Source organism: Neomonachus schauinslandi, chromosome 3 (assembly GCF_002201575.2).
Source record: "Neomonachus schauinslandi chromosome 3, ASM220157v2, whole genome shotgun sequence".
NCBI lineage: Eukaryota > Metazoa > Chordata > Mammalia > Carnivora > Phocidae > Neomonachus > Neomonachus schauinslandi.
In genome coordinates, this window is record NC_058405.1 from 728889 (window position 1) to 756827 (window position 27939).

At 60.4% G+C, this 27939-nt stretch overlaps 1 protein-coding gene across 1 annotated transcript in view; it reads left to right on the forward strand.

Annotated features, from left to right (window-relative positions):
* The window catches only part of ADPRHL1 (ADP-ribosylhydrolase like 1), a 21629-nt gene extending 10048 nt beyond the window's left edge, over positions 1-11581 (forward strand). The window contains exons 3-7 of the mRNA XM_021696019.1: positions 5162-5287; positions 6878-7018; positions 9273-9400; positions 10599-10731; positions 11424-11581. Of these exons, the coding sequence (XP_021551694.1) occupies positions 5162-5287; positions 6878-7018; positions 9273-9400; positions 10599-10731; positions 11424-11581 (686 nt within the window). The remainder of the gene's footprint in view (positions 1-5161; positions 5288-6877; positions 7019-9272; positions 9401-10598; positions 10732-11423) is intronic.
* Positions 11582-27939: the final 16358 nt, after the last annotated feature.

Below are 27939 nucleotides of genomic sequence, written 5' to 3' on the forward strand. Positions count from 1 at the left end.
TGAGGATGGACCCCCCCTTGGGGTTTCTACTGAGGATGGACCCCCCCCTTGGGGTTTATACTGAGGATGGACCTCCCCTTGGGGTTTATACTGAGGTTGGACCCCTGTCTGGGTTTATACTGAGGATGGCATCCAATCATGTTACTTGGCAGGAAAGAAGGAGGAAAATATAATCTATATTGAGGAGAAAACTCAATCGAAACCAATTAAACCTGATGCAGAGGTTAGAGTTATCAAACAGGTATAAAATAGTATGTATTCCATAGGTTGAAAGTTAAGTAAGGACATGGATGTATAAAAAGAACCTAAATCACATTTCCAGAAAAAACACTAGAATGTCTGACTTTCTAAATGCATTGGCTGAGATTAACAGCAGATTAGGCATTTCAGAAGAAAAACCTGATGAGTCTGAAGGCACAGCAATAGAAACAACCCAGAAGGGGGCACAGAGAAAAAAAAGTCCAAAAGTATGAGAAGAGCACCAGTGAGCCATAGGCAACTTACAGCAACCTCATGTGCCTGTGACAGGGCTCCGCACAGAGCGGAGGGCAACAAAATGATTTGAAGAAATGGTGGCCAAAATCTCAGAAGACACGAACAGACATTTCTGCAAAGAAGACATCCAAACGGCCAACAGACACACAAAAAAGTGCTCAAAATCGCTAGGCATCAGGGAAATCCAAATCAAAACCTCAATGAGATACCACCTCACACCAGTCAGAATGGCTAAAATTAACAAGTCAGGAAACGACAGATGTTGGCGGGGATGCGGAGAAAGGGGAACCCTCCTACACTGTTGGTGGGAATGCAAGCTGGTGCAGCCACTCTGGAAAACAGTATGGAGGTTCCTCAAAAAGTTGAAAATAGAGCTACCATATGATCCAGCAATTGCACTACTGGGTATTTACCCCAAAGATACAGATGTAGTGATCCGGAGGGGTACGTGCACCCCGATGTTTATAGCAGCAATGTCCACAATAGCCAAACTGTGGAAAGAGCCCAGATGTCCATCAACAGATGAATGGATAAAGAAGATGTGGTGTATATATATATAATGGAATATTATGCAGCCATCAAAAGGAATGAAATCTTGCTATTTGCAACGATGTGGATGGAACTGGAGGGTATTATGCTAAGGGAAATAAATCAGAGAAAGAAAATTATCATATGATCTCACTGATATGTGGAATTTAAGAAAAAAAAGATGAACAAAGGGAAAGGGAAGAAAAAATAAAATGAGATGAAATCAGAGAGGGAGACAAACCATAAGAGACTCTTAACTCTGGGAAACAGACTGAGGGTTGCTGGAGGGGAGGGGGCAGGGGGAGGGGGTAACTGGGGGATGGGCGTGAAGGAGGGCCCGTGATGCGATGAGCACTGGGTGTGATATAAGACTGATGAATCACTGAACTCTACCTCTGAAACCAATAATACACTGTATGTTAGCTAACTTGAATTTTAATAAAACCCCCCAAAAAAGGAAAAAAAAAGAAATAGTGGCCAAAATCTCTCCAAATTTGATGAAAACTGTAAACCCACAGATTGAAGAAACTCAGTAACTTCCAAGCACAGAAACATGGGGAACACTACACCATGGCACATGGCATTCAAATTTCTCCAAACTAATAATAAGGAGAAAACCGCACTGTGTGCTGACAGCCCAGGGAGGAGGGTGTGGGTCTCTTGTGAGAAGCAGGTCATGTGGGCACCAAACACTCACCTGGAATTATCCCAGAACAGAGTCCTACAGAAGCAATGGCCACATAGCCCTTTCCAGGCAAACAGAAGCTAAAGGGTTTCATCACCAGCGCTCACACTGTGAGGAAGCTTAAGGGACGGCCGTCATTCGGGCAGAAGGAACCGAGCACAGAATGGAATCCACAGGAGAAGAACTTCGACAGAAATCGTAATCACATGGCTAAATAGGGAAGAATTTGTAACTTACTACTGAAATCTCTTCAAAGGATCATCGACTTCAAAACTAGTCATGTACCATGGGTTTATAAAGTGCTCGTGAGCAGGTGTCGGACGCAGCGTGGCGGAGGCCGGCTGGGGAGGGTGGAGGTGAGCGGCCCCACGGTGCTTGTCCGAGGCGTGAGGGGGCTGTGGTAAGTTACAGGCGGGGTACTCAGCCCCACAGCAACTATTAACATCACAAGACAGTTGTAACTAAAAAGCAAACGAAAGAGAAAGTGGAATCTTTTAGAAGTATTTGCCAGGGAAGCCGCCGCAAGTGACCCAAGTCCCAGCCTGGAACGCTCCCATCTGGGGAGACCAGGTGCAAGGTTGTCCCTTGGCCTTGGACTCTTCAGCCTCATCAGGGGAACACTTCCGCTATTCCAGGTATGCATGACCTTCCCTGAACTGCTGAGCGTCACACAGCCCTAACCAACGCCGCAGGAGTGGCTGCCCCGCGGGGAGAGAACGGGCCTCTGCTGCGGCACGAGCCCCACCTCGGCTTCAGGACGCACCGCCACGGGAGAGCAGAGCATGCTACCAATGCAGGTTTTCCTGCGTGTCTTCTCTTTCCAGGGAGGGAAGCGTCAACCCTGCGTCCCTGTGTTGCGTCCTCCTCTGGCAGAGACCAGAGACCAGAGAAGAGGGCCGAGGCCTGAGGGCTCCTCCTTGTGGTGGCGGGCATTGCCCCCACATGGTGGGCATCTTATCTCACTGCTCAGGAATATTCGACCCAAAATAGGCAGACAAGAGAGAAAAGGAAGCAAAAACAGGACGACAGACTTGACCCTGATCACATCAGTAATCACATCTAATGTAAATGGTCTAATGACTCCAAATAAATGGCAGGGGCTCAGGTGGGAGGAAGAAGCAAGTCCCAGCTCTAGGCTGCTCATGGGAAATGCACTTTACATATGAAGGCATAGGTAGGTTAGTCGGAGGAAGGGTTCACCATGCGAACACCAGTTGGAGGAAAGCTTGCTCTGTTAATATCACAAAAAGCAAGTTTTGGAGCAAAGACCACTGCCGGGGAAAAGAAGGCAATTTCTTTCTTTTTTTTTTTTTTTAAAGATTTTTATTTATTTTTTGACAGAGAGAGAGAGACAGCGAGAGAGGGAACACAAGCAGGGGGAGTGGGGGAGGGAGTGGCAGGCTTCCCGCCGAGCAGGGAGCCCGACGCGGGGCTCGATCCCCGGATCCCGGGATCACGACCCGAGCCGAAGGCAGACGCTGAACGGCTGAGCCACCCAGGCACCCCAAGAAGGCAATTTCATCATGACAACGCACCTGTTCACCAGGAAGACAGAGCCAACCCAAGCATTCGTGTACTAACAACCAAGCTGTACAATGTAGTAGGCTGAAGCCGATAGAACTGCAAGAGAAATAGACAAACCCATGATTGTGGGCAGAGAATCAATATTAAGGCCTCAATATTCACATTGAGAGACTGGAGAATAAAGGGCAAATTAAACCCTTCAGATCCAAGTGGAAATCAGTGCCACAAAACAACAACAACAACAACAACAAAAAGAGAAAATTGACAAAATCAAATGCTGGTTCTTTAAGAAGATGAAGAAGTTGACGAACCTAGAGCCAGACCAGTCAGGACAAAAGGGGACCCAAAGTGCCAGCGTCCAGCGGAGAGGCGATCTCCGCTGGAAGATCATTTGACAGGAAATAAGGGAATATTATTAAAAATTCGTTCCAATAAATTTAACAACTTAGATGAAATGGACAAGTTCCTCGAAGGACACAAACTGCCAAAGGTTACTCGAGAGGAAGTAGATCATCTAAATAGCACTATATCTGAGAGAAACTACAAAGAAAACCCCAGGCTCAGATGGCCTCACTGGAAAATTCTACCAAACAGCTACAGAAGAAAGAGAACCAGTTGCACACAACTCTCCCAGGGAACTGAAGGGGACACATGCTCCCCAAATTCATCCTGCTCTCCAGAAGACGGTTGAAAGAATAAAACAGCAAATCACAGATTGGGAGAAAATACTTGCAAAGCACACATCTGATAAATACTCAGAACTCTTAAAACTTAATAAGAAAACAAACAACCCAAAACAGAAACGAGAGAAATATTAAGGGAGCAATTCCCCCAGGAAGAGACAGGAGTGGCCAACAAGCACATGAAAACATGCTCAGCAGGATTATTCTTAGGAAACGAGACACCACCACGTATGCTGTTGTGGAAAGACTGACCGTGAAGAGCATCAGGGGCGAAGAGGAGCTGCCGGTGGGACATAGAACACGACAACCACTTTGGAAGCCAGTTTGGCAGCTCCTCCTCTCATCCGTCGGGTGAGCTAAACGGTCTAGTCCGAGGAGTCTGCCCGCGAGAAAAGAAAGCGTGTGTCCGTACAAAGATTTGGTTAGGAGTGTTCACAGGTCGTCCACCAATGGAAACAGCCTAGGCATCAGCAGGTGTCGGCAGGTATTAGCAGGTGGGAGGGCAGGTGTCAGCAGGTGGGAGGCCAGGTGTCAGCAGGCGTCAGCAGGTGGGAGGGCAGAGTGGCAGCCGCTCCGCACGCAGAGTCCACCCAGCTGGAGAAGAGGTCAGCTATGCCGCAGGACGGCTCGGATGCATCCGAGTGGTCACCCTGGGTGAAAGATGCCAGGCAAAAGAAACCATATTCTGCATGATGCCACACACATGCAACTCTAGGAAATGCATACGGACCTGTGGCCCCGGGTCTGTGGTGGGTGGGAGGGCAGGAGAGCATGAGAAAATCTTTGGAGCGACTGGCGGCCAGGTCCACCATCTTTACTGGGGAGCTGGTGCTGCACATCGCCCTGCGTCACAGCGGGACCCTGTCACACCCTGGGGCCCTGAAACCCGCACATTTACAGCTCAGCTGAACTCCCTTCCCAGAGAGCAAATGTGTCCAGCTTAAAGCCTGCTGTCTGCAGCTCTGTGCACCACGTTTTCCCTGGAGAGCATGTTAAGAGCACTTCCCCAAGCCATCAGAAATTCTGGGTTCAATGCCGGAATAATGTTCCAACATACGGGAGCTCTGCAAGTTACTTACTCTGTGCTCTTTGTCGGGCATTTGGGTCGTCTGCTTATTTTCACTCACTTAAATGACACTGTGATAAACATTCCATACGTGTTCGGGTTACATGTGAAAGTTCGGTTGCCGGAGGGGGTGGTTATTGGAGCACACGTCTGAAACTGGGTATTCTGTGTTCCGTGTAGGCTCGGGGTTTGGAGCCGCCACCAAAGCCATGTGCATCGGCATGCGGTACTGGAAGCCCGAGCGCCTGGAGACACTCGTGGAAGTGAGCGTCGAGTGTGGCAGGATGACCCACAACCACCCCACAGGTGACGCTTCCTGTGTGGCGCCCGCGGAAGCCCTACCCACCGTGTGGTTCGTTTGCCTGTCGGTGGACTTGGCCTTCTCCGTCTTCAGGTCTGCTTACGCTCTGTTTTCGACCTAAAAGCAGGCCTGGCATGGAGCGTGGCGATGCTGGAGGGGAGAATCCCCAGCAGGTGCAGGGCCGTTTGCGCCAGGAAGAAAGAGCAGCCCCAGTTGTCTGAGGGAAGCTGGGCTTTGGGTTGACGTCCTGGGCATGCACATTTATGTCACAAGCGTTGGGCATCATCTGCTGCCAAGTGCTGCCCCCGGGTGGGGCCTGAGCCAGACCAACACTCACGGGCCTCATGAGCTGCACCCCTTCACCACCCATGCCTCTGTTTGCCCACCTGGATGGAGGCGCTGGGAGCTGGGTCTCCCTGAGCACGAGGAGAGAGTGGGTAGAACAACGGGCCTCTTGGCTGGTGCTTCGGCAGCTGCGCCCCGGGGTTCCCCACCGCATGTCCAGCACACGGAGGTAAGGCAGGTGGGGCCCCAGCTGACTGTGAGTCATGACCTCGAAGGGCAGGCAGCGCCTAAGTTTAAAAAAGAAGGACTTGGGGCGCCTGGGTGGCTCAGTTGGTTAAGCGACTGCCTTCAGCTCAGGTCATGATCCTGGAGTCCTGGGATCGAGTCCTGCATCAGGCTCCCTGCTCAGCGGGGAGTCTGCTTCTCCCTCTGGCCCTCCCCCTCTCATGTGCTCTCTCTCTCTCCCAAATAAATAAATAAAATCTTAAAAAAAAAAAAAAAAAAAAGAAGGACTTGGAACTCCCACACCTGTAACCACCTTGAATCCTGGCAAGGCAGGTGGCGCGCCCTCCCCAGCCCCTGCAGGTCCACAGACTGCTCGCTGCTGCCCAGCCACTGTTCCTTCTTTCAAGGCCACTTTTTTTTTTTTTAAGATTTTATTTATTTTTTCAACAGAGAGAGAGAGAGCACGAGCAGGGGGAGAGGGAGAGGGATAAGCAGGCTTCCCGCAGAGCAGGGAGCACGATGCAGGGCTCGATCCCAGGACCCTGGGATCATGACCCAAGCTGAAGGCAGACGCTTAACGACTGAGCCACCCAGGCGCCCCTCATATAATTTGTTTCTAATGAAAGATTTGATGAAACACTGAGGGTTTGATGGCATGCGGGCAACGCCAGGGAAGGCATGTCGGCTCCTGTCCAGTGTTCCAGATACGGCTGGCTGCAAGCGTCGTGGTCGTGTTACCGTGTGCGCGTCCTAGATGCTGGATACCCAGAGGGGGCGGGGTGATGGCAGGTGGTCAGCACGGTAGTGGGTCTGAGAACTGGACACTCACTCCCAGCCCATGGCGATGCCTCCCAGAGTGGCCAGCGAGCCACTGAGAGCATCTCTGGAGATGGCCATGCCCTTTCCTGCGTGGCTGTGGTCTCCGTGCGTCTCGGGCTGGCCTGGCGGCGCTCCTCTGTGACGGCCCTTGCTAGGGGTCATGGCACCCCTTTGTGCAGGAAACAGAAGGCCAGCGTGCACAGGGCAACGGCCCAGGACGCGAGCCCAGATGCCATCGTTGTGTTGTTCTGCCCCCCGCCCTGCAGGCTTCCTCGGGTCCCTGTGCACAGCCCTGTTTGCATCATACGCTGCACAAGGGAAGCCTCTGGAGCAGTGGGGCAGGGACATGATGCGGACGATCCCGCTGGCTGAGGAATACTGTAAGAAGACCATCCGGCACCTGGCAGGTGAGCCCGGCCCCCCTTCCTGTCGCACTTGAACGGGTTGCTCTGATTCAGCCTCGGGGCAGATTTGGACACACAGGGCTCCCAGACGGTTCGCCCCACACTGAAACTGAGGGCTGACCCCACCAAGGGGGCCGAGGCACCCCTGGCGGAGGACGACACCTGCCCAGGGGACCCCAGTAGCCAGGAGACCCGGCACAGTGTGAGCGGCTGCATCCCGACCCCGGGCCTCCTGCTGTCTGACGGCAGCCGGAGAGACGAGAGGGGTGCATGCTTAGGTTCGGTTTTCCAGATGGTCCTTAAGTAGCCCATTCCCCGGAGACGGGCGAGGGACACCCACACTGACGTCTGCACTGCTCCTGCACCTTATGGACGGCCTGACCCGAAGTCTGCTGCCACGAAGGCCAGACGGGCATCTGTGCCCACTGGTGACATTTACACCCAGGGATGTCTGTCTGTCCCCAGTTACCTCAAACCCGCCGTCAAATGACACACACCCTCCTTGGCCCCCCGTGGGGTATCCATCAGCTTGTCCAGCAGAGGTCCTAGGGGATTGCGGTGCGGCTGCGGTTGGGCGAGTGGTGGCCTGACGGACCAGACGCGAGAAGCAGGTGCAGGACTAGGAAGCCCACGGCTTCTCCTCGGGCGGCCAGCCCTCCACAGGGCTCTCTCCCTCTGGGAGGGATGGGAGCTGCGTGAGGATGTTCTCAAGTTGTCCAGGAGGGTTTCTGGCGTAAGTTGCCGCGTTTGTCCCGGGGCAGAGGGGGCTGCGGGTGTGAGTGCAAGAGCAAGGTTGTTGGTTTTCTGGGCAGCCCAAGGCCGAGGTCTTGAGACAGGAAACCCATGAGTCATTGTCACCCTCCACAAGCGGGGACTCATTCTAAATGCCTCTGGAGAAGCTTCCAGAACAACTTGAAAAGGAGAACTTTGCCTCTCCTTCTGCAGTGTGGGGAAACTCTCATCCACTGGGCCCCGTTCTGATGGGAAGCGGAGAACCTCGTGCCCACCGTGAACTGAAGTGTCCCCCTATAGACTTAATTATAGAACAGAGCTCCACACTGGCCTTATTTTCTCCTGGCTTAAGTCGCTCTTACCCCGGGCTCTCTGCAGCAGGTGAGGCTGCCTGTGGCCACCTCCTCCCACCTGGGAGAGACAGGTCAACAGGGCCGAGTGTGGGCCATGCAGTGCATTCACGCTGTGTCAGGGACGGTCCCCAGAGCTCTGGCCTCCCCCAGGGTTTCCCACAGAGCAGCCACGGGGATGCTCCTGGACAGGAACAGGGAGGACAGGCATTGGTCAGAAAATCTGAGACTATTCTTTCTGTTTAGTTTTAAATGTGTTCAACCTGGAGTTTTATGACCTCCTATGAAACACACCCTTTTTAACAGAAACCCCAAATCGTCCAGAGACGGTCGTGTTCGATTCTTCCAGGGCCTTCTGCTAGGTGGTGCCCACTGGCAGCAAAGACAATGGCATAACAGTTCCCTGTCTTACTGCTTGGACATCTGTTCCCAGACTTGGCTGCCCACCGGCCGGGAGAGAGGCGGCCGCACACGGGCCGAGCGCTGGTCTCTGCAGGGCGGCTGGGGCTTCCCGTCGGGCCCGGTCGTCTTGGCTCAACCTTAGGTCGGCTCTGCTTTTCGTTCTGTAAAGCAGACTCGGCCAGCTTCCCAGGGGCCTCTGGCCCCCTCGGACTTGGAGCCACATCCCCAGACCTGTCCCGGGGCCTGCCTGCAGCCCCCGAGCCGTCCCCTCTCCCGCGGGCAGCACTGTGCCCCGTGAGCCAGGAGTTTCCATCGGGCTGGCGAGGAGGCCGCCACGGTATGCCAGCCCAGCCGCCTGCCGGAGGGACGCCCAGCGGCTCGTGCGTCTACACCTGCGCTGGCGTAGCTGCCGCCACGAACGTCCTCTTCACCCTGTGGTCTTGGAAGCTCCTTTCAACCCCTCTGGGCTTGCGCGCCAGGCGGTCAGCCGGGAGTAAGGAAATGCCTCCTCCCAGGCTGCGTTGCGTCAGGGAAGAGATACAGGCTCAGAATTTTCAAGGGGATGCTCTTGGAAGCACTGCAGTCCCGGCCTTGGGTTCGGAATAGAGTCAACAAGGTTTGGGGTCGCTTTGGGCCCCGTCTCCACCTTCCTCACTCTGGTTCCAAAGTAGCTGCAGACACAAGCATGACCGAGCCGCAGAGCGGTCGCCGGGTGGGGCTCAGCCCCCACCTCCCGCCCCGTGCGTGCAGCCCACCCCGTTCTTTATGTTTAGAATACCAGGAGCACTGGTTTTACTTTGAAGCCAAATGGCAGTTTTACTTGGAGGAGAGAAAGATCAGCGACGACACGGGAAGCAAAGCTGTCTTCCCCGACTGCTACGACTCCGAGGCGAGGGACAAGGTGAGTCTTGCCAGGTCCGAGGGCTGGGGACAGGACTTGTCAGGGTCCCACGGCCTGGGGTCCACGCCGTGTTCCTGCCGCGTCTAGCGCCCGGCCTGGGGCTCCCCCGGCAGCAACCAGGGGCCCAGAGCAGCCGCGGGGACGGGTGTGGAAACCTTCCTGGAGGAAGCATGTGTGAAGCAGACAAAACTTTATCTTTCCATTTTCTCTCATTTAAAGCATGGTACGTGCTAGAAAGTTTGGGGAAAATACGATTGTTAAAGATGTTCCATTCCATTTCATTTTTTCTAGGGGCTAGGACTTAAAGTCGTAATAAATGAATAAGGTTGTGCAGGCCCTCGTCCTCATGCTGAGAAGACCCCTAACTGGCTGACACAGTCAGCATCGGGTTTGGTAGCACAAGGGAAAACCCTGAGTCACTGTGGCTTAGCCAAGATAGACACTTATTACCCGTATGTCCACGGATGCCAAAGCTGAGTTGCAAGTCCCTTGCGGTGAGGAGCTGAGGACATTCTGTGTGGGCCCTCTGTCTTCTGAGGGCACACTGTCCTCCAAGCTGGCCACTCCGGCTCCAGCCAGAGCATCTGCATTCCAGGTGTCCGGACGGTGCAAGGGGAGAGGGAGAGGGGGAGGGGGAGGGGGAGGGGGAGGGGGAGGGAGGGCCCACCCTTCCTCCTCGGGTGCTCCCTACCGCCCCTCTAAGTGCCCCCCAGGAACCTCCCCTGGATGCAGGAAGGCCCTGGTGTGCGGTCCTGCAGATGGTGCTGCCCCAAACCAAGCTGACTCTGTCTCCAGGGCACCGGGGTGCGACCGGCCAGTCTGCACCCCGGCCCCTGCCCGCTCCCGGCTCTCTCCAGCCTTTCCGCTCATGGCGCACCCCCAGGCTTCATTCGGCACCACCACCCGGCCCACCCTTGCCCGCTAGCCCCATGCTCCGCTCAGACACGGGTCGCGTGGCTCCGTCACCACAGACTTGGCGGCTACCCAACACGTGGTCAGGTTTGTTTGTCTTTGGAATGCCTGTATCCGTAGGAGCACGAGAAGGGGATCTTTCCCGGGCACGGTCACCCCAGCCCTGGGGCAGTGCAGCACAGTGAGTAGGTGCCCAGCGGCACCCTGGACGAACCCAGGAAGCTCACGCTCCAGCCAACATTGGCTTCACGTCTCGCATGACCCTGACCCCTGGCTCTTCCTGCAGGCTTACCGAAAATGGAGCTCGGAAGGCCGAGGGGGCCGGCGGGGCCACGATGCCCCCATGATCGCCTACGACGCTCTCCTAGGAGCAGACGACAGCTGGGCGGAGCTCTGCCACCGGGCCATGTGTCACGGAGGTGAGACCGCCTTCTTTAATGGTCTTGGGTTCCAGGCGACCAGCACCCCCTTCTCACCCCAAAGCACCCTCCCGGGATGTCCAAGGGCCCGGCCTCCTGACCCCCCGGAATGTTTGTCCTTCTCTGGGCGTGGTGCTGCCTCGAGTGGCCGTTGGAGTCGGGGTCATGAGAAAAGGGCACCTGGGGGAGCCGGGGTGTGCGTCCCTCTCCTTCAAGGCGTCGGGCTAAGAGCGGGGGTCCTGCTGGTACAGATTCTGTAGCCGGAGAGGGCTCTGTAGCCCTTTGCATCAGGCGGCCGCGGGTTCGAGCCCTCCAGGGGTGGCCGGGACGAGGGATTCCCCGCCTCCCGGGGCCCGCTCTCCCCTGCGGGTGTGAAATGAGGGGAGTCCTGGCAAACACCACCTCGAGCTGAGCACGGAGTCTCCGTGGGCATCCGGGCCCCTCGGTCCCTGGTGCGGAGGTGGTAGAGACGCCAGCGCCCGCAGACGTGAGCTCCCCGAGTGCCCGGCCCCCAGGACGGCCCGGGCATCCGCACACACGTGTGTCAGGGTGTGCAAGGAGGGAGGGTGGGAGAGGGACAGCAAGTCCCCTGGGTTGGACCCCGGGGCGGGGGCTGCCCTGAGGGTCTCTGAGACGGGCCACGCCCGACCGCCTCGACCCCGGGGCCCCTGAGGACGTGCGTTTCATTCCAGGTGAGAGCGCGGCCACGGGGACCATCGCGGGCTGCCTGTTCGGGCTGCTGCACGGCCTGGACGCGGTTCCCATGGGCCTGTACCAGGACCTGGAGCACAAGGAGGAGCTGGCGCGCCTGGGCGAGGCTCTGTACCACCTGTCCACAGAGGAGAAGTAAAGCCCTCTCGCCACTGCCCCTCCGTGGGGAGCCGCGTCCAGCTCTGGCAGCCCACGGCCCTCCTGGGTGTGCGCCACGCCTCACTGGCCATAATCACATTTTAACTCTCTCCTCCCCCGATGTCAAAACCCTACCTGCCGTAGGAAATGCACTGTCTGTCCTGCGAGGATGTTTGTCCTGCCCTCACGTGGCCCGGAGGCATCACTCTGTGGCCCCGAGCCTCCAAACACGGGAGCACAAACAGTCTCAGGGACGATCGTGTATTTCACTCCGCGCACGACTAACGCTACTCGCTCACTCACGCCGACAAAACTAACCACGACCGCCGTGCGTGGACCGAGCGCGCGTCCCCGCCGCTCCTGGCCTCAGACGCCGGCAGCCCACAGGCACGCGCTACCTACCTCCAGCCGGCGTTTTTAATCACACTAGATCTTAAAACCAGCCCCTTTGGAAAGAGTGCCTGAGAAAACCGGGAAATAAAGGGTCCTCGTGCGTCCCCGCTTCTCCTTCAGCGTGGTCTGCAGCCGTCTCGCGGGCCTGCCAGGCCCACCCTCGGCCTCCACCACCTGCTCCACCAGCCTCGTGGCTGGGGACCCGCAGCTGCTCGCCGTGGCCGGGGCGCCCCTGTCTGCGAGTCTTGAGGAAGAGAACCCTCGCTCTTGCTAGAAATAACCTCGGACACGGTCTTTCTGAAATAGCATCTGGTGTGAATAAAAGAGCAGTTGGTGTTTCACGTTTAACACGGAGCTTTGGCGGCTTGGCGGAGGCCGCTCTCTTCGTGGAAGGCGGCCTCTGAGCGTGGCCGGGGGCCCCCAGAGCCCGCGGGGTCACCCCCTTGCTTCTCAGGACGGGGGGCGGTGGATCCGGGGGCGGCTGGCAAGGAGGGTCCCGGAGTAACTGAACTAACCTTTGCTGCTGCTGGTGCTTTTCTGTGGGAAGAGGCAGAAAGCCGCATGGGGGGCTCTGGGCTGGGCGGCCCAGGCTTGGGGGGCGGGGACGGCGCTCAGCACAGCCTTCAGGAGCAGAGGACCGTGAAGGTAAGCTGCCATGCTCACTGTGGCCAAGCCATGTCCCGCTGACCCTGGCGGCTGGAGGCAGGCCCCAGGGGAGGGGCCCGGTCGGGCGCAAGGACACTCCATCTCCATCGTACCCGCAGTTTAGGAGAATCCGATCCATCCTTGAGTCAGGAAGTGGGTCTATTCACAGGTTGATGATAAAACATTTCAGCAAAAGTTCACAGGACTCCTGAAAGGAGTAGACTGCCTCCCCATCTCACTGCAGAGAAATGCACGCGCTGAAGTAAACAAGACCATAAACGTGATGAGGTGAACAGCACACCTGCTCAAATTTTAAAACATTTAATACTTGTGATTTCATCCTTATTACAGAGGTAATGCACACACACAGCTTCTGAAATTCAAGTGCGGCGCGTACATGGTGGTTTGTGGAGAGCAGGAGGCTCCCAAACCCTCAGCCAGAGTCGCGCTCCCAAGCCCCTCGGGCGGCCCCAGGAGCGGCCTCTCGCGTACGATGCGGAAACATTTGTGCACACCTGCAGGCCTTCCTTTTGGCATTTTTTGGACCCTGTCTTTTTAGCCGCTGCACTTTCTTGGGCACCGTGATTCATGTAACTCAGTTGTTCCTGCTTCTGCCGCCCCGTGTCTGCTTTAGTATGTAGCTTCTGATCCCTCCTGCAGGATCGTTCATCTCCACGGTGGCCCGGCTTCTTCACATTGTGCGAGCAGGGGTCAGGCAGGTCCTCCCCGTGCAGATGGTGCGTCCCCCCCGCACCGGCTCGGCGTGGGCACATGGGCTCAGAGGCTGGGGCTCCGGACCGTGCTGGGCAGCGCCGGGCAGCCCCGTGGCCTCAGGGACACGCCCCCCGCTCCTGCCGTGGCTCCAATGTTGGAGCAGGTCCCCGCTCTGCTCACATGCGTCTAGCCTTCAGGCTGATTTGATTAATCCATGTCCCCAGACTCTCTGGTTAAGAGGTTTTGCATTTAGATGTTGAACCCTTGTTCCCAGTGTTTTCGTATCTGGAAGCCAGAGCGGCGGTGGGTTTGGCAGACATGCTGCCCCTCTGGGAGCTGGGTGCCCCCACCTGGGTGTCCCCTGACATGATCGGAAGGGTCCACTCACAACGGCCTCGGCCCGGTTCTCTGGGACCGACCCCTCTGTTAGGGGGTCCCCAGGTTGGGGGCAGGGCGGCAGGAGGGGCTTTCACGGCCTAATGGACACAGGACAGTCAGAGCTGTTCGTGAATGCAGAATGTACACTCCGCTTCTGAGCTGCCCGGCAGCCTCCCCGATGCCCCCAGGCCCGCAGGCACCCGGCGCAGACAGCACCCGAGGCTCGGCCAGGTGTCCGCGGGGGGGACCTGGAAACACCCCCCGTTTCCGAGAAGGCCACTGGGGACACAGGACCTTCTCGGGGCCATAGCCCATGGGGACACAGACGCCAGGGAGACCCCCCGCCCACCTGTCGGCTCTCGGCCCTGTGTCCATCCTGCCCCATTGTAATAGCTTGTTTTCAAGTACGTTAAAACACACAAAAAGCCACAAAGTGGCCCAAAAAGCCCCATTCAGCAGCTGCCCCAGCTGCTCGCGTGGGCTGATTGCTGCCGCGATAACCCCAGGCCACATTCGCCTGGTGTCTCTCTCGGCGATGCGGACTGACGTGCCCAGCAGAGGCCGTGCCCCGGGAATGAGGGAGGGGCACCCGAGAACCCTCGGCCTGCCTGCTTCTACCCCAGGGCCTCCATCCACCGGGGCTGGACTGACGCCCCTCTCTTGCTGCAGCCGGCCAACTGGGGGGCTCAGGGGCAGGGCTGGGGGCGCCCCAGCCCAGATGGCCGCCCACGACTTCTAGCCAGATTGATTTCTAGGAAAACACGGGCTCGGGTTCCCTGACCCTGACTCATGCACAGGTTCAGCTTCACTGCCCCTCATGGCTCTGGGCAGCAGGACCGGCCTGGTCGGGGAGGTGGTCCCCCGAGTGCCCGCGGGGAGGGGCTGCAAGGGCGCGGGGGGGCACAGGCCGTGTGGGGCGAGTGGGCAAGTGTGCTGGGCCAGAGGGCAGCAGGGGGCAGGCCCGGCCCCAGGCTCACCCTCCGAAAGGCAGGGAAGGGTGCATGCAGGTCGGCAAGGAGCAAGGTCCGCCGTGGGGGCGCAGCTCTCTGTGTGGAAGACAACGTGGGAGCCGTACTGTGGGGGTGATCCTGGCTGGCTTCTCTCCCCTTTCTTTCTGAGGATGCACTTGTCGGGGGGTGGTCCCTGCTGCCCTGGGACTCAGCGGTCTGCCCAACAGGGCCTAGGAGACCCCATATCTCAGAAGAGGACACGGAGGCCAGGGACGTCCCTTCGCCGCCCGAGGACACGCTGACAAGGGCGGACCTGTGCCTGCTGATAAAGCAGACGGTGAAGGCCAGGCGCTGCCCACCAGGAAGGCCCCACTGAGACCCCCGAGGGACCTGGTGCTGCTGGCCTTTGGGGGCCAGACTGGGGTGGAGGGTCTCAATCAGGGGGTTGTCCTGCACCCTGACCCTCCAGGCCCTGTATTTCCAGGTGACCTCTCGGTAGCCAGAGGTGCCAACGGAACCACCAGGAAAGCTTATCGTGGCCGTGCTACTCACGCTGGCCCCAGAGAAAGGTGTTCCGGTCCCAGCACGGGCTTGGGGAGGCCCGCCTGCACCAGCTGGCAGGGGCAGCTGCCCACCACGAAGCCGCAGAGCCCAGACCGCCTCTGGGGAGCGCTGACCAGATGGAAGCAAGCTGGCTTTGAGGCACACACGGCTGGTGCTCCCACAACTGTCCTCGTCTGTGGTGCGCAGGGCCCGTCGGTCCAACATGCTGTTCGGGCTGGGCGTATGGGGCTCGGAGGAGAATGTGCTGGGCCTGCCTTCAAGTTCGGGGTCAGGCAGCCGTGGGAGGCCTGGTGAGTCCCCAGCACGTCAGCCCCGCCGTGGGCTGGTAGGTAAACACTGACACAGAAGGGCGCCCGGCGGCGAAGCTTGGCGATCCTGGCGGGAGGCGTCCAGTACGGACGGCACAGAAATGGGGTGCAGTCCACACCGAGCTGCCCTCACTCCGCACCCCTTCCAGAGCTGCCTCCTGTTCAGACGGAGGGGTCCCGGCGCCCGTAGGCAAGGGAAGCTGCAGGGGCGCACGAGGCCACAAGGCTGGTCCTCGGGGCCTGTGTTCAGACGTCAGAATGACCCCACATCTAGTTCAGCCATCGAGTGACTCAGCCCCCAGTTGTGAAGATGAATGGAAGGGCCAAGTGAGCAATGGCCCCCAGGAGGGTGGCTGGCGGTGCGGCCGGCCCGTCCGGAGGCCCTCATCTGCATCTGCCCCAGGCCCCGCCTGCACACCGAGGTCCTGGGCCCCGAGGTCCCCTTGCGGGGTGCAGGTGGTAGGCTCTGCTGCAGCCAGCCTCCCCCACGAAGCTGGGACCCGCGCACAACGACGGGCCCTGGAGGCAACTACACGGTCACGGCCTCGGCCTGCCGCTCAGTCAGCCACGGGCTCAGCCCGCACTGACAGGTGCATCAGGTACGGAGCTAGGGTCTAGACACCGCAGAGACGGGCGTCCGGTCATCGGCCCGGGAGTCGGTCTGGCTGGGATGGCCCCACGCTCCAGGTGGGGCGAGGCTTCCGTGGGTGTCTTCCAGAGCGCGGGTCCCAGAAGGAGGGACGCGAGCGTGCACAGGCGGGCAGGAGTGCAGCACGGGGAGGTGGTGCCACGAACTCAGGGCTGCAGCCTCGCCTGCAGGGTTTGGACCCAGTTCTGGACACGGTGGAGGCTGGAGGAGCCAGAGCACGTGGGGGCACAGGAGGAGGGGTGGCCACTCGGCGGAGGGAAACGTGGGATTGCAGAGCCTGGCCAGGTGGGTGGCAGCTGTGGGCCGTGGGGGCACCGGGAGGGAGCGCAGCGCGCGCGATCTGCCTGAGAGACTGAGTGTCGGGCCAGCTGCGCAGAGCCATGTCCCGGGTGAGCCCCCCCTACGTGGAGCCACGCGACGGCGTTCCAGGCCCCTCATCCACACGGCAGCGGGCGAGAGAGCGAGGTGAAGTGAGATGAGCCCGGGCAAGCACAGGGCACCAGTGGGGCGCACAGCCAGGTCAACGAGGTCAACGGCAGAGCTTGCACTGAAGAGATGCGGGCCCACCCGCCGCCTTGTGTCTCCGGGAAACGAAGCTGGCGGCCAGCCAGCTACCCGTCAGGCTGGGAGGCCACGGACCCCAGCGCTCGGTTCAGAGACGGAGCCGTGGTGGCAGTCAGGTCGGCAGGAGGGCCTGCGCTGATCGGGGTCCCACAGTGGCCGCTCCTCCCTGTCGCCGCGGGTCCCTGGATGCGTCTCCTTGGGGCTGCCTTCGAAGGCGTGGACACGAAGCTCGCGGGCTCTGGAGGAAGCCTGGACCGCGGAGCCCCGAGTGGCTGCCGACAACCTGCCTTGGCAGGAAAAGCGAGGTCTCTGGTGACCCTGCGGAGGGTAGCAGGCGAGAGGGCATCCCTGCAGGCCTGGGGGCGGGGGAAGCAGCGGCCGGGCGGTGACGCAGGCATGCCAGTTGGGCGTGCTCGAGAACCAGCGCGGAGGAGCCAAAGGCTCTTCTGCCTCCCCTGGTCCCAGGCCTGGGGTGTGGGTGGCGTGGGCGCCCCGTGTGCCCGGCGAGCCCCTCGGCAATCCTGCTGCTGACCGGCAGAGCTGTGGTCCCGGACTCAGCTGGTGCTCACTGTGTGCACGTGTGGACTCAGCTGGTGCTCACTGTGTGCACGTGCGGCCCGGCGGCCGCGCCGGCTCACACCCCTCTGGCTTGGGAATGGATTCAGGTTTCTGTTTTGTTTTAGGAGCCTAACCCACCAAATCCACAGTTGTCTGAGGTTGGGAGAGAGCCCGACCTATCCCAGGGGTTCTCAAAGTGGGGTCCCCGGGCCAGCAGCCACCGCGGCTCGGGCGACTTGTGGGAAAGGCAAGTTCTCAGGCTCCTGGCGACGGCAGAGTGAGACGTGGTGGTGGTGCTGCCCGCACTCTGGGTCATCGTGGTTGCCCGGTGTCTGAGGACAACTAACACAGCCCCTCTGCGTGAACTGAATGCATCCGGGCTGACTGGAGGCTCTGGGGAGCCTGCCGGGGCAGGCGTCCACAGTCACGTCCCCCCAAAGGAATACTGCCGGGCACTGCGGGCTGCTCCGGGCACCTCCTCACAGCCGTTTAAGAGGACATATATGGCCTCTATAAACCCTCTTTTCTTGGAAATGCATAAAAGCACGAAAGGAAAAGTATCGTTGTGTGTTTCCTTCCAGTCTGGTTTCTAAGCCCACATTGGGCCGTGCAGTTTGCCGTTCCACCTTCGCCGTGAGCACTTCCCGAGCCAGGATAGCGCTCTCCTTCCGCGGGGATGTGCCTTGCACTAAAGGGCCCAGTGTTGCACGTTTAGAACGCGCCAACGTTTTCATGGCATCAACAGCAGCGTGAAGACCATCTGTGCAGGATGTGGTTCTTAGCTCTGCATGGCGATCGTCTGCTTGGAAGGAATTGCTAGAAGGCTGAATGGCTGGGCTCCGTTCCGGTGCATCTTCAGAGACGTGCCCCCGCCCACCAGGGAGGACCCTCCCGTGCCAGGCTGCGCAGGAGAGGGGAAGCCCCATCAAGTGCCCGAGACCCACCCCCAGGAGGCTTGTCAGTGGCTGGGTTGAGGTCAAGGGCCTGTGGCCGCTGTGCTGATAAGCGACTCGGGGGGACAGGGGCTCAGGCCCCTCAGCCACGGGGTACCTCTGGGAGCATTCCGGGGCGCCCCGTGTGCCTGGCGAGTCTCATCCGCTCTGCTTGTCAGCAGAGACTACTTCCTCCAGCTCCAGGGTTCACCGCCCTCCATTCCTGCCCCCACGACCTTCCCCAGCTGAGGCCCCTGTGGCCGCCCAGGGCCCGCTGTCTGTCTGCGGCTCTTGAGTCAGGATATAACTGTGGCGTTAACATCATTTCTCATACCTAAATCTAGCTCTGCACAGAACCCCACAGAAAGTGTTACTTCTCTACGCTTACTTTTTCCCTATTCATACAAGTATAACATGTCCGTTATAAAACCAGTCAGACCCCCCCAGTGCACTTTCGCTTTCCCAAGGGCCTCCACAGAGCTATTAACACTGCTTCCCGAAGCCCTTGGAAGGACAGCGGGCTGGAAGTGGGCAGCGGACGGTGGCCCGAGAGGCCGTGCGCATCCCTCGTCTCTGCGTCTCCAGGCTTCCAGGCCTCTGTCCTCCCCCGGACTTTTGGGGTATTTGAAATGCGATTGCTCCACAGGAAATGTTCTATGGAGTCACCTTGGGAAAAAACAAAGATAAAATCTGTGACGATTGATTTTTTTTTTCCTGCAGCTCCAAGCGCGGCAAGATTTGTGGTGGCGAGAAGCCCGTTGACGCCCAAGCCCTGAGAAAGAAGGTCAGCAGTGTGACGTGTGGCCCGGCCGCCCGAGCCATCCTCAGTAGCCTGCTGCTCTACGTCACTGACCTCCAGGACAGGCCCCCGGAGCCGCCTCCCGCCAGGACGGCAGCCGGCAGGGAGAGCAGGGCCGGCCGCTCGCCCAGGAGCCAGGACGGCCAGCAGCGGCCCACCTGCTTCCAGCTCCTACAGGCCAAGTTCATGGGCACGGGCCGCGAACCCCGCCTCAAGAGGGCCCGGGAGGTGGGGAGGCTGATCCCCAAGGACAAGCAGGGCCCCGGCAGGAGCTTGGTGACCGCCACCATCAGTAAGCTCCTGGAGAAGGCTCGGGAGGGAGCCGGCCGCCCCCTGCAGGACCGGGAGCCACGCCACAGCCAGAAGCCTCGGCAGGGCCTCCCCGCCGGGAAGGGCACCGTGAAAAACATTCTGAAGATGTTCTTGGCCGCAGAGGAGAAGGAGGTCTGTGAGGAGCCCAGAGCGGCCAGGGCGCCCCTGCCAAAGCTGGCCACCAAGAGGGGCTCAGTCCTGTCCAAACTGCGGGAGAAGTTTGAGCAGAGCGGCTGTCTTTGCTCAGAGGCCAGGGTGCTGCCGCTGCGCACGGAGGGGAGAAAGAAGAACCTGCAGAGGAGGAGGACGCACTGGCCCGAGACCCGCGTGCTCCGCACGGCCACCATGGCCAGCACCTGCATCCGGACACCACTGGCCCGCTTCCTGGCCTGCACCACGGAGCCCATGCTGGCCTTCAGCATCGCCACCGTCATCTGCGGCCCCAGGAGCTGGCTATCCCACTGCGCCAAAATCAGCCACTCGCATCAGGGGCGCGTGCCCAGCGCGGGGGGCGTGGCACCCAGGGGGAGTAGAACGGCGGGACAGAGACAGCCTGGCGGGGGGCCCGCACAGCCACCAGCACCCTGGGCCATGGCTCGTGCGGACAGCCCGGAAACGGTGTTCCTGGGTGGGGGGTCCCTGCCCGTCCCCGGGCCAGCCCCCTCCTCTGCCTCCCACAGCAGTGGGGCCCTTCCTGGCGGTGAGCCCCTGGTGTCCCTACTCAAACCAGCCAGCCCAGGGCATGCCGGGGCAGTGGGAGGCGAAAGGACGGGGGACCCCCCCGCAGGGGACACTGCACAGCATACCGGGGCACCTGGGGAAGCCAGCGTGGGCCTGTGGCCTGGGCTCCCGGGTGCGGGAGCAGGGATGGCCCCCGAGGTTGCCCTCACAGTTTGCAGTTCTGAGGATGAAACAGAAGGAGTGACTCTAGGCTCGGAAGGAGACCCCCTGTTCGCTGTCCAGGAGACTTTCCCGGAACAGAAGGTAGCAGGACATATCCTGCCACTTCTGTTGTCCACGGTCCAGGCCCTGCGATGCACACAGTCAGCCGTGGGGTCTCCCCAGGTGACTGTCGCCCGGCCGGACACGCGCCAAATGTCACCACCTCCTGCCACGCTGCCCAAGGCCGTGGGGTCTCCCCAGGTGACTGTCGCCCGGCCGGACACGCGCCAAATGTCACCACCTCCTGCCACGCTGCCCAAGGCCATGGGGTCTCCCCAGGTGACTGTCGCCCGGCCGGACACGCGCCAAATGTCACCACCTCCTGCCATGCTGCCCAAGGCATCAGGTGGTAGACACAAAGGTTCTAGTCTTCCGAGTGGTGGAGGCAGGGGTGGGGGTGGGCTTGAAAGCGCTCGAGTGCCATTTCCCACAGGCACAGATGGTGAGAGCACCAGGGCAGCCGGCACGGCTGGGGGCTCCCTTAGAGCCCTGAGTGTCCCGCCTGGAAGGGCCACCACCAGCGTGGATCAGGACCTCCCAGCGGCAGCTCCGCAGAGACGTCCCACCTGGGGAAAGGCAAATGGGCACAGCTTTGGGGATTCAAAGGAGCGCTGGCGTCCTGAGGGCCCGGCAGGAGAAGACGTGCCTGAGTGGGCCTGTGAGAAGCATCAGTGGCCAGCATCAGGCGACAGGCCGGTCTGTGGCGGGGATGCCCCATGGCATCATCCCATGGTCTCAGAGAATCGAGGGAGACGGGACAGCTCCTCGGTCCCTGGCCGTCAGCAAGTGCTGCCTGCTGACATGGGACACCCAGCGGGCGTCTCAGCAGCGCTGGAGGCCACCCCCAGAGACAGGACCCCGTCTGACAGTCCCACCTCTGCGGACGAGCAGGTCCTGTGTGAGCGAGAGCTCAGGGGGCCGCCACTAAGGGGCCCTGACCGGCCCGGCCCGCGGGCTGCAGGGAGCACCAGCCCCGGCCTCAGCAGCGACAGACCCACCTCCCTCAGCGAACGCCCCAAACCAACTCCCGAAGCCCCCAGGCGGGTGGCAGCCACAGGGGCCATGGAGAGTCACACCGCACCAGCGAGAGGTAACATCCCGAACCCCGTTAACAGCGCGGCCCCAGAGCGGCACCCAGTGCGTGAGGGACAGAGCCGCCCACCGCCTACACACCGCAGCCTGGCAGCCCCGGCTCTGACCCGGGCCGCCAGCCCCCCGCCTGGCTCGGCCCCACCCGGGCCCTGGAGGCACCTGCTCGCAGCCGCCCAGAGCAGTGCCTGTGGGGTCTCGGGGCAGCGCCAGCCCAAGGCCCCCGAGGCGCCGGCCACCGTCCCACTGGAGGTGGGGCCACGCACGAGCGCCGTGGCCGAGAGCGAAGCTAGCGTGGTGGTGGGAGGCGGAAAGGCCGCAGCTGCACCCGGGAGCCCCTCGGGGGCAGACACGACCCCAGCCCCAGGCGGGGCTCACCCCACACCCCAGGGCAGTGCCGCGGTGGGGCCTCCGCCCTCGCCCCCTGAGAACCAACAGGCCGAGGAGGACGAGCACGTCCCGCCCAAAGACCAGGTTCCTCCCGGCGCCGGGGCCCCCCGCCAGCCTCCACCACCTGGAGCAGCAGAAGGAGGGCAGGGGGTAGGCGGGGTGCCCCACAAGTGCCCGGACCCCCAGGCACACGGGCCACCTGCGTCCCTCACAAGGGCTGGCGTGAGGGAGGGAGTCAAGATCGGGAACAGACGTCAACCGTGGGCAGGCCTGGGGGTGCCAGAGGAGGGGGCTGCGGGGCCCATTGGGCTGGATGGTCCCCCAGAGAAGGGGGTAGCTCTGTGGGGCCAGAAGCCTCGGTCATGGGCTGCAAAAGAGGGTCAGACACGGCCCGGGGAGGTCGAGGGGGGCCGTGGCGCTGAGGTGGGGGCTACTGAGGTGGGGACGGGTCACCAACGCAGTGAGAAAGGCACAGAACATGCGCAGGGGCAGCAGGTGAGGCGTGCAGAGAACCCCCCTCGGGGACACGGTGCCCAGGCTGGAGAGAACCAGGCATCTTCCCCCCCAGAGAAGCCGGGGCGCCCGGCACAGGCCCAGGCCGGCAGGATGGCGCCCCGCATCTCAGCAGGCCCCCCCGACAGCTCATCGGAAGCAGTGCCCACTGCAGGTGCAAGGGGGAGGTCCCGGGGACCGGCCCCCAGGGGCAGCCAGGCGGAGCCCGGAGCGCCACACCAGGTGGGAGAAAGCCAGCCCACGGTGGGCAGGAGCCAGCGGTCCTCCGGCCCCGAGCCAGCGCCTGGCTCTGCAGTGCCCGCACCCAAGCCTGGGGTCTGCGAGACGCCCTGGACCCCAGCCCAGGAGGGGCCCCCAAACACCCCGGAGGCAGGGAGCGGTGCATCGGAACATGAACGCCGCCGAAGGCTGGCGCACTTTGCCAAATATAGAGCCCAGAGCTTCGGCGACCAGAGGTCCTTTGATCTGTCCTTCAGACCGACAATTATCAGGGCCAACGACACGTTCAAACTTCCCAAGTGAGGCCCCGGCTTCTGAACACGGACACGCCTGGCACCTCGGTTTCTGCGTCTTGGCCAGGCTGCTTTCCTGCTTCCAAACTACCCGGCCTCACACGTGTGCGTCCAGGGAGCCGTGTGGCGGATCCCTTTCCCTCCAGGTAACTGGCCCCAGGACGGTCCATGTCCCCGAACTGTGGAGTTCTGCACCGTCTTCCTGGGGCCCGTGTAGCTTCTTGGGGACAGAACAGCAAGGATGAGGGATGCCCCAGGACATCAGGTGCTTGTCCCCGCGGGTCCCGCTCTTTACGGTGCTCGAGGGCACCTGGGTCCACATTGCTATCTCCACACAGAGCCATGTTGTTTCCACACCTTCAAATTTGCTGCTGAGCTTGTGTGCGTCTCTCTTGTCCTGTCTTGGCGGCCTGGGCCACCTGCCCTTTGTGGCGTCATCTGCAGGCGGCAGCCCCTCTGCTCCGCACGGGCCGGTGAGCTGCCCGCGAAGTGCGCTCGGGTTGGGACGGAACCAACCACGGGGACACCGCGTCAGTCCCCCAGGAAGGGACGGTGCACAGGGATGGATGTTTCCAGATGCACAGTCCCAAGGAAGTGTCCCTGTGGGCGCCACGTGCTGAGGACAGGGAACATCCATGGTGCCACGACCCACCTCTGCCCCCGGGGCCTCGCTGCCAGTCCTCCTGCCCGGACCGTTCCCTCCTCCCCTGCTTCTCGGTCTCTAAAGCATCTGCCATCTAGAATAGTTGAATATCCTACAGAAGCGTAAGGAAGGAAATAAAATCCCTGGTAACCATGTGGCCTCAGGGTAATTTCTGTCACTGTGGCGGGCGGCTTCTCCTTCACTGTCTCTAAGGCACGGCCACACTGGGGTCACATCTCGTGTACAGCGTTAAACTCTCCACGCTACAGCGCACCAGGTTCAGGGCCATCAGGCAGCCTCAGGAAAGCCGCCAGCTCTCGGGGGGACGGCGGCCCGGCGGCCCCGCACACACTGCGCTCATGACACCCCGTCTGTGGAAGGGGGTTCCTGCCTCTCGAGCACGCCCTGCTGCTGGCTGCCCTTCGGGTGAGCGATGTTCTAAGCAATGTCTACTCGTCCCGTAGAAGTTTCCTTGACGCTTCGGGCTGGGGCGTCCACGTGGAGAAGGTGCTTTCTGAGCGGAGCTCCGGGCGGTGCTCAGCCCTCGTCCGGTGCGGGCCGGGGTGCGGGCGGCTGCGGTACCTCCTCCTCCCCACGGTGCACGGAGGTTCTCGCGGGGCTAAGCAGGAGGCGGAGGGTCCACGCGGCCGCTGTGCCCCGTCCAGCCGCGGGCCCACTGCCTGCTGCCCGCCCCTCAGGCCAGCGGTTCAAAGTCCGGCAGACCGGCACCTGCCACAGCTGTGGGGGCCTGAGTCCGGGAGTCCTGAGGGGTCGCCAGAATGTGCCAGGCCTCCTCCGTAGAGCAGAGACAGTGCCCCCTGCGCCGCGAGGGCCCGCGGTGGGACGTGCTGCAGCTGCCAGTGTGTGCGGTGCTGCCCACGCCCTCGTCTGGGCACCTGGGAGCCCTGGGGGCACCTCGCCCACAGCCTCTGGCTCCTACTTGGAGTTGAGGGCCGGTGGGGACAGGGGCCGTCCCACCTCTGCAGGAGGACGGAGCGTCCCTTCCTGGGGGCATGCAGGCTGGAGACGTCCGGTGCCCCTGCCCCGGGAATCTCGGGAAGGCTGCACCTAGTCGGCTGGCTCCCTGGAGCCGCAAACCCCGGGAGGCGCCTGGGCTCACACTCGGGGCCGGGGCCCAGCAGAGCCGGGCGGCAGCACCTGCTCACACCCGCTCACACCCGCTCACACCCGCTCACACCCGCGGCATCTGTGCGGGAGCTGGAGGGGGACCGTGTGCCACCGCCTTACTCACTGTCCTCCTTCTTCCTTCATCCTTCGTTCCAGAGGATCTGAGACCATGTTTGGCAAAGAATGTGATGACAGAGGAGATAAAAATATTACATTCACTGAGCGTTCCCTTTTTAAAATAAGCAGTAGGGTTGTGCTGCTATTTTTAAATAGACCAGAAAGTCGGCTGGAGAATGCTCAGAGTGGCGTGAGTCCAAGCGGCGGAGTCAGACTCTGCTGCACACGCAGCTTCAAACAGCTCGCCCACCCAGTTCCGCTCGACTCCGGGCAAGCCCGGGGGACCCTGCTCCCTCTTCACCAAATCCGGCCGCACGTCCATGGCCCATTGTGTCTCAGGTGCTCCATCCGCGAATGCCCGCGGTTAGGATTCTACAGACGCAGCGTCTCTTCCTTATTTGAGTTTCAGTCTCGTAATTATGTGATTATGTAATAACCCACAGCTGTTCAATTCCATGTTCTCTGCTTTATCCCCTTTGGTATACAAATACCTCTAAAATGGGTTTCTTAGGAAAAAACTACGAATTATATTTTGTTGCATCTGTTGTGTTTTTCCCTTTGAATTTTTACTAACTTTATGCAGCTGGAGATAATTTCAAAACCAGAAATAAAATAGGTTTCCTATCACAGGTGGGGTGGGTCATCTTGGTGCCCTGAGGAAGACTCCCTACGGCCCTGCAGACAAGGGGCGGGTCTGTCAGCCGGGGCGTCTGGGCCTGGCGCAGCCGGTCACGTGGCCACCACAGGGCTCCCGGAACTCTGGGGCGACAGGTGAGGCGGCCTGAGCGCCCCACCCTTGGTGACCAGGGCTCTCAACTGCACCGGGGGAGGGGCCTTCAGAGGCTGCGTGGCTCGCACGGGCTCTCCGGCCCCCCCAGAGCTGGCCTCTGCACGAGACCCTCCCGTGGGGCTCCAGGACAGAGTCACCACGCGGCCTTGGGAGAGGTCCGAGTGCGCACCTGTGGGGGGTCCGGGAGGGGGCGATGGTGGGTGTGCGTGCACATGCCTTCCCCGCCCTGAAATGAAACCGCCGCTCCTGCCGTGAGACTTGTAGGCACCCAGTTAGGGCCAGTGCTGTGGGTACTCAGCACCCGCCCCGCGAGCACGCGGCGAGCTCGGTGACGGCGGGCGCAAGTGTCACTTGGGCAGCCCGCCGACACAGAACCCCGCTCCTCAGCCCCCACTCTTGTCTGTGAGAAGGGCGTGGGCACCATGCGTCCCTGGGCCTCAAAGTCCAGGCAAGGAGGCCCGCAGACGCCCACACCGTGTGCGAACGACCGCAAACACGTCCACGCCGCCGCGGGGCTCACCTGCCCCCGATCCGTCAGCTCTGGAGCTTACTACCCAATCAGTATTTCTGCCGCACAGCTTTCCTGAGAAGATGCTCACTGCAGGAGGGAACCCACTCCGAGAACCCCCCAGGCACGCTGTGCACGAATACCCCCTCTTCTGTAAACACACTTCTCTTTTCTGTGGCTTAGGCAAGCGGGAGGTCCTGTTGGCAGCTCCGAGGGGGCCTTTCCTGTCCCACTGTCACCGAAACTGCAGACCAGGGCAGCTCACGGAGCCTCTGGGCACGTTTAACCCTCATCCCCCGCCCCAGACACACGCAGAGAAGCTCCTTCTCCCCACATCCTGGCCTCCCAGCCAGAGCCGTGTCCAACAAGCTCGAAAGAGAACCAACAAGACTCCGTCTTCAGGTTAAACGGGCTCCAAGTAGTCAGGACCGCAGGACATCATGTCAGTAGAAACAAGCCCATCACGCAAGCACAGGTCCCTGGAGGAGCCCTACTCACAGCGACAGAGAGCAGGAGGGGCCCAAGGGCTGGGGCAGTATTTATGGGGACCCAGTTTCAATTTGGGAAGGTGAGAAAGTTCTGGAGACGGAGGGCGGTGCTGGCCGCACAATAATGGGAACGTATTTAAGGCGCCTGAGTTGTTTGCTCACTTAAAACTGGGTCCAATGTTAGGTTGTATGTGATGTATATTTTAGCACAATTTTGAAAGCGAGAGAGGTTGGTACGTGGCCTTAGCGTCAGTGGGCAGGAAGGGGACACGTCCAGGGGGTGAAGGGACAGCGCCTCGCCTGCACTGAGCCGCCCGGCCCGGAGGTGGCTGCTGAGAAATGTCAACAGGCCTCTAAAAATAACCCCCTCTGGAACTTCTGCCCTGTGGCCGCTCGTGTATTCCCTCTGCAAGCAGTGCCTCCCAACAGGTCCCGGGAAGCCAGCGCCGGCCGTGGTCACTGATTCAGCTCCTCGGCGTCCTGGTGCTGGCGGAGTGTTGACACCGACCTCCGCGTACGTGAACATCGCCCACGGGCCGCTCCCGGCCCACTGAGACCCCACGGCTCTTCTCCTGAAACCCTGGGACCTACTTCACACCTAAGCCACGGGGCGCCGTCAACTTCGCGGGGCTGGCGGGGGTGGGAGGGCGGTGTTAGAAAAATTCAGAGGGAAAAGCACAGAAACGAAGGGCGTTGTTGTTCTTCCCGCCAAACACACTCTCCAAGAAAGATTCTCAAGGAGAAAAGATCTCCTTACCTCTTGTTCGTAGGAGTCTGGGTCCTGGCATTTCCTGTGCGACCCGACCCGGCCGCGAGCTGCAAGGTGGACCGCTCGCTGCACAGTGAGCACCCTGCACGTGCGCTTCACGAGGCGAGAACACACGAACACACGTGTCAGCCCTACCTCGGTGCCCGTGGAGTGGGTTTCCCTGGGTGTGTGACTGTCATTTCATGAACCTGGGACTTCTTTCTTTACATTATTGCTCTTACGCTCTGAAGTGGACAGTGCCGTCACTTTCAGCAGCAGCAATATTTCTGACCATGACTGCACTGGAGATACAGCCTTTGAAGAAGTGAGTAAGGTAAGACAGGTCAGCAGGCTGAGCCCTGATCCCACAGGACTGGTGTCCTAATGAGAAGAGATCAGGATGCACATGCACAAGGGTGACCCCGTGCGGACACGGGAAGGACACAGCGTCCAGGGGCCAGCCCTGCCATGCCTGGAACTCAGACTTCTAGGCTCCGGGACTGTGCCTGGGTGGCTCAGTCGTTAAGCGTCTGCCTTCAGCTCAGGTCATGATCCCGGGGCCCTGGGATCGAGTCCCACATTGGGATCCCTGCTCTGCGGGGAGCCTGCTTCCCCCTCTCCCTCTGCCGCTCCCCCTGCTCCATGCTCTCTCGCCCTATCCCTCCCTCAAATAAATGAATAAAATCTTAAAAAAAAAATGAAAAAGAGGAAGAATAGGAGAAAGA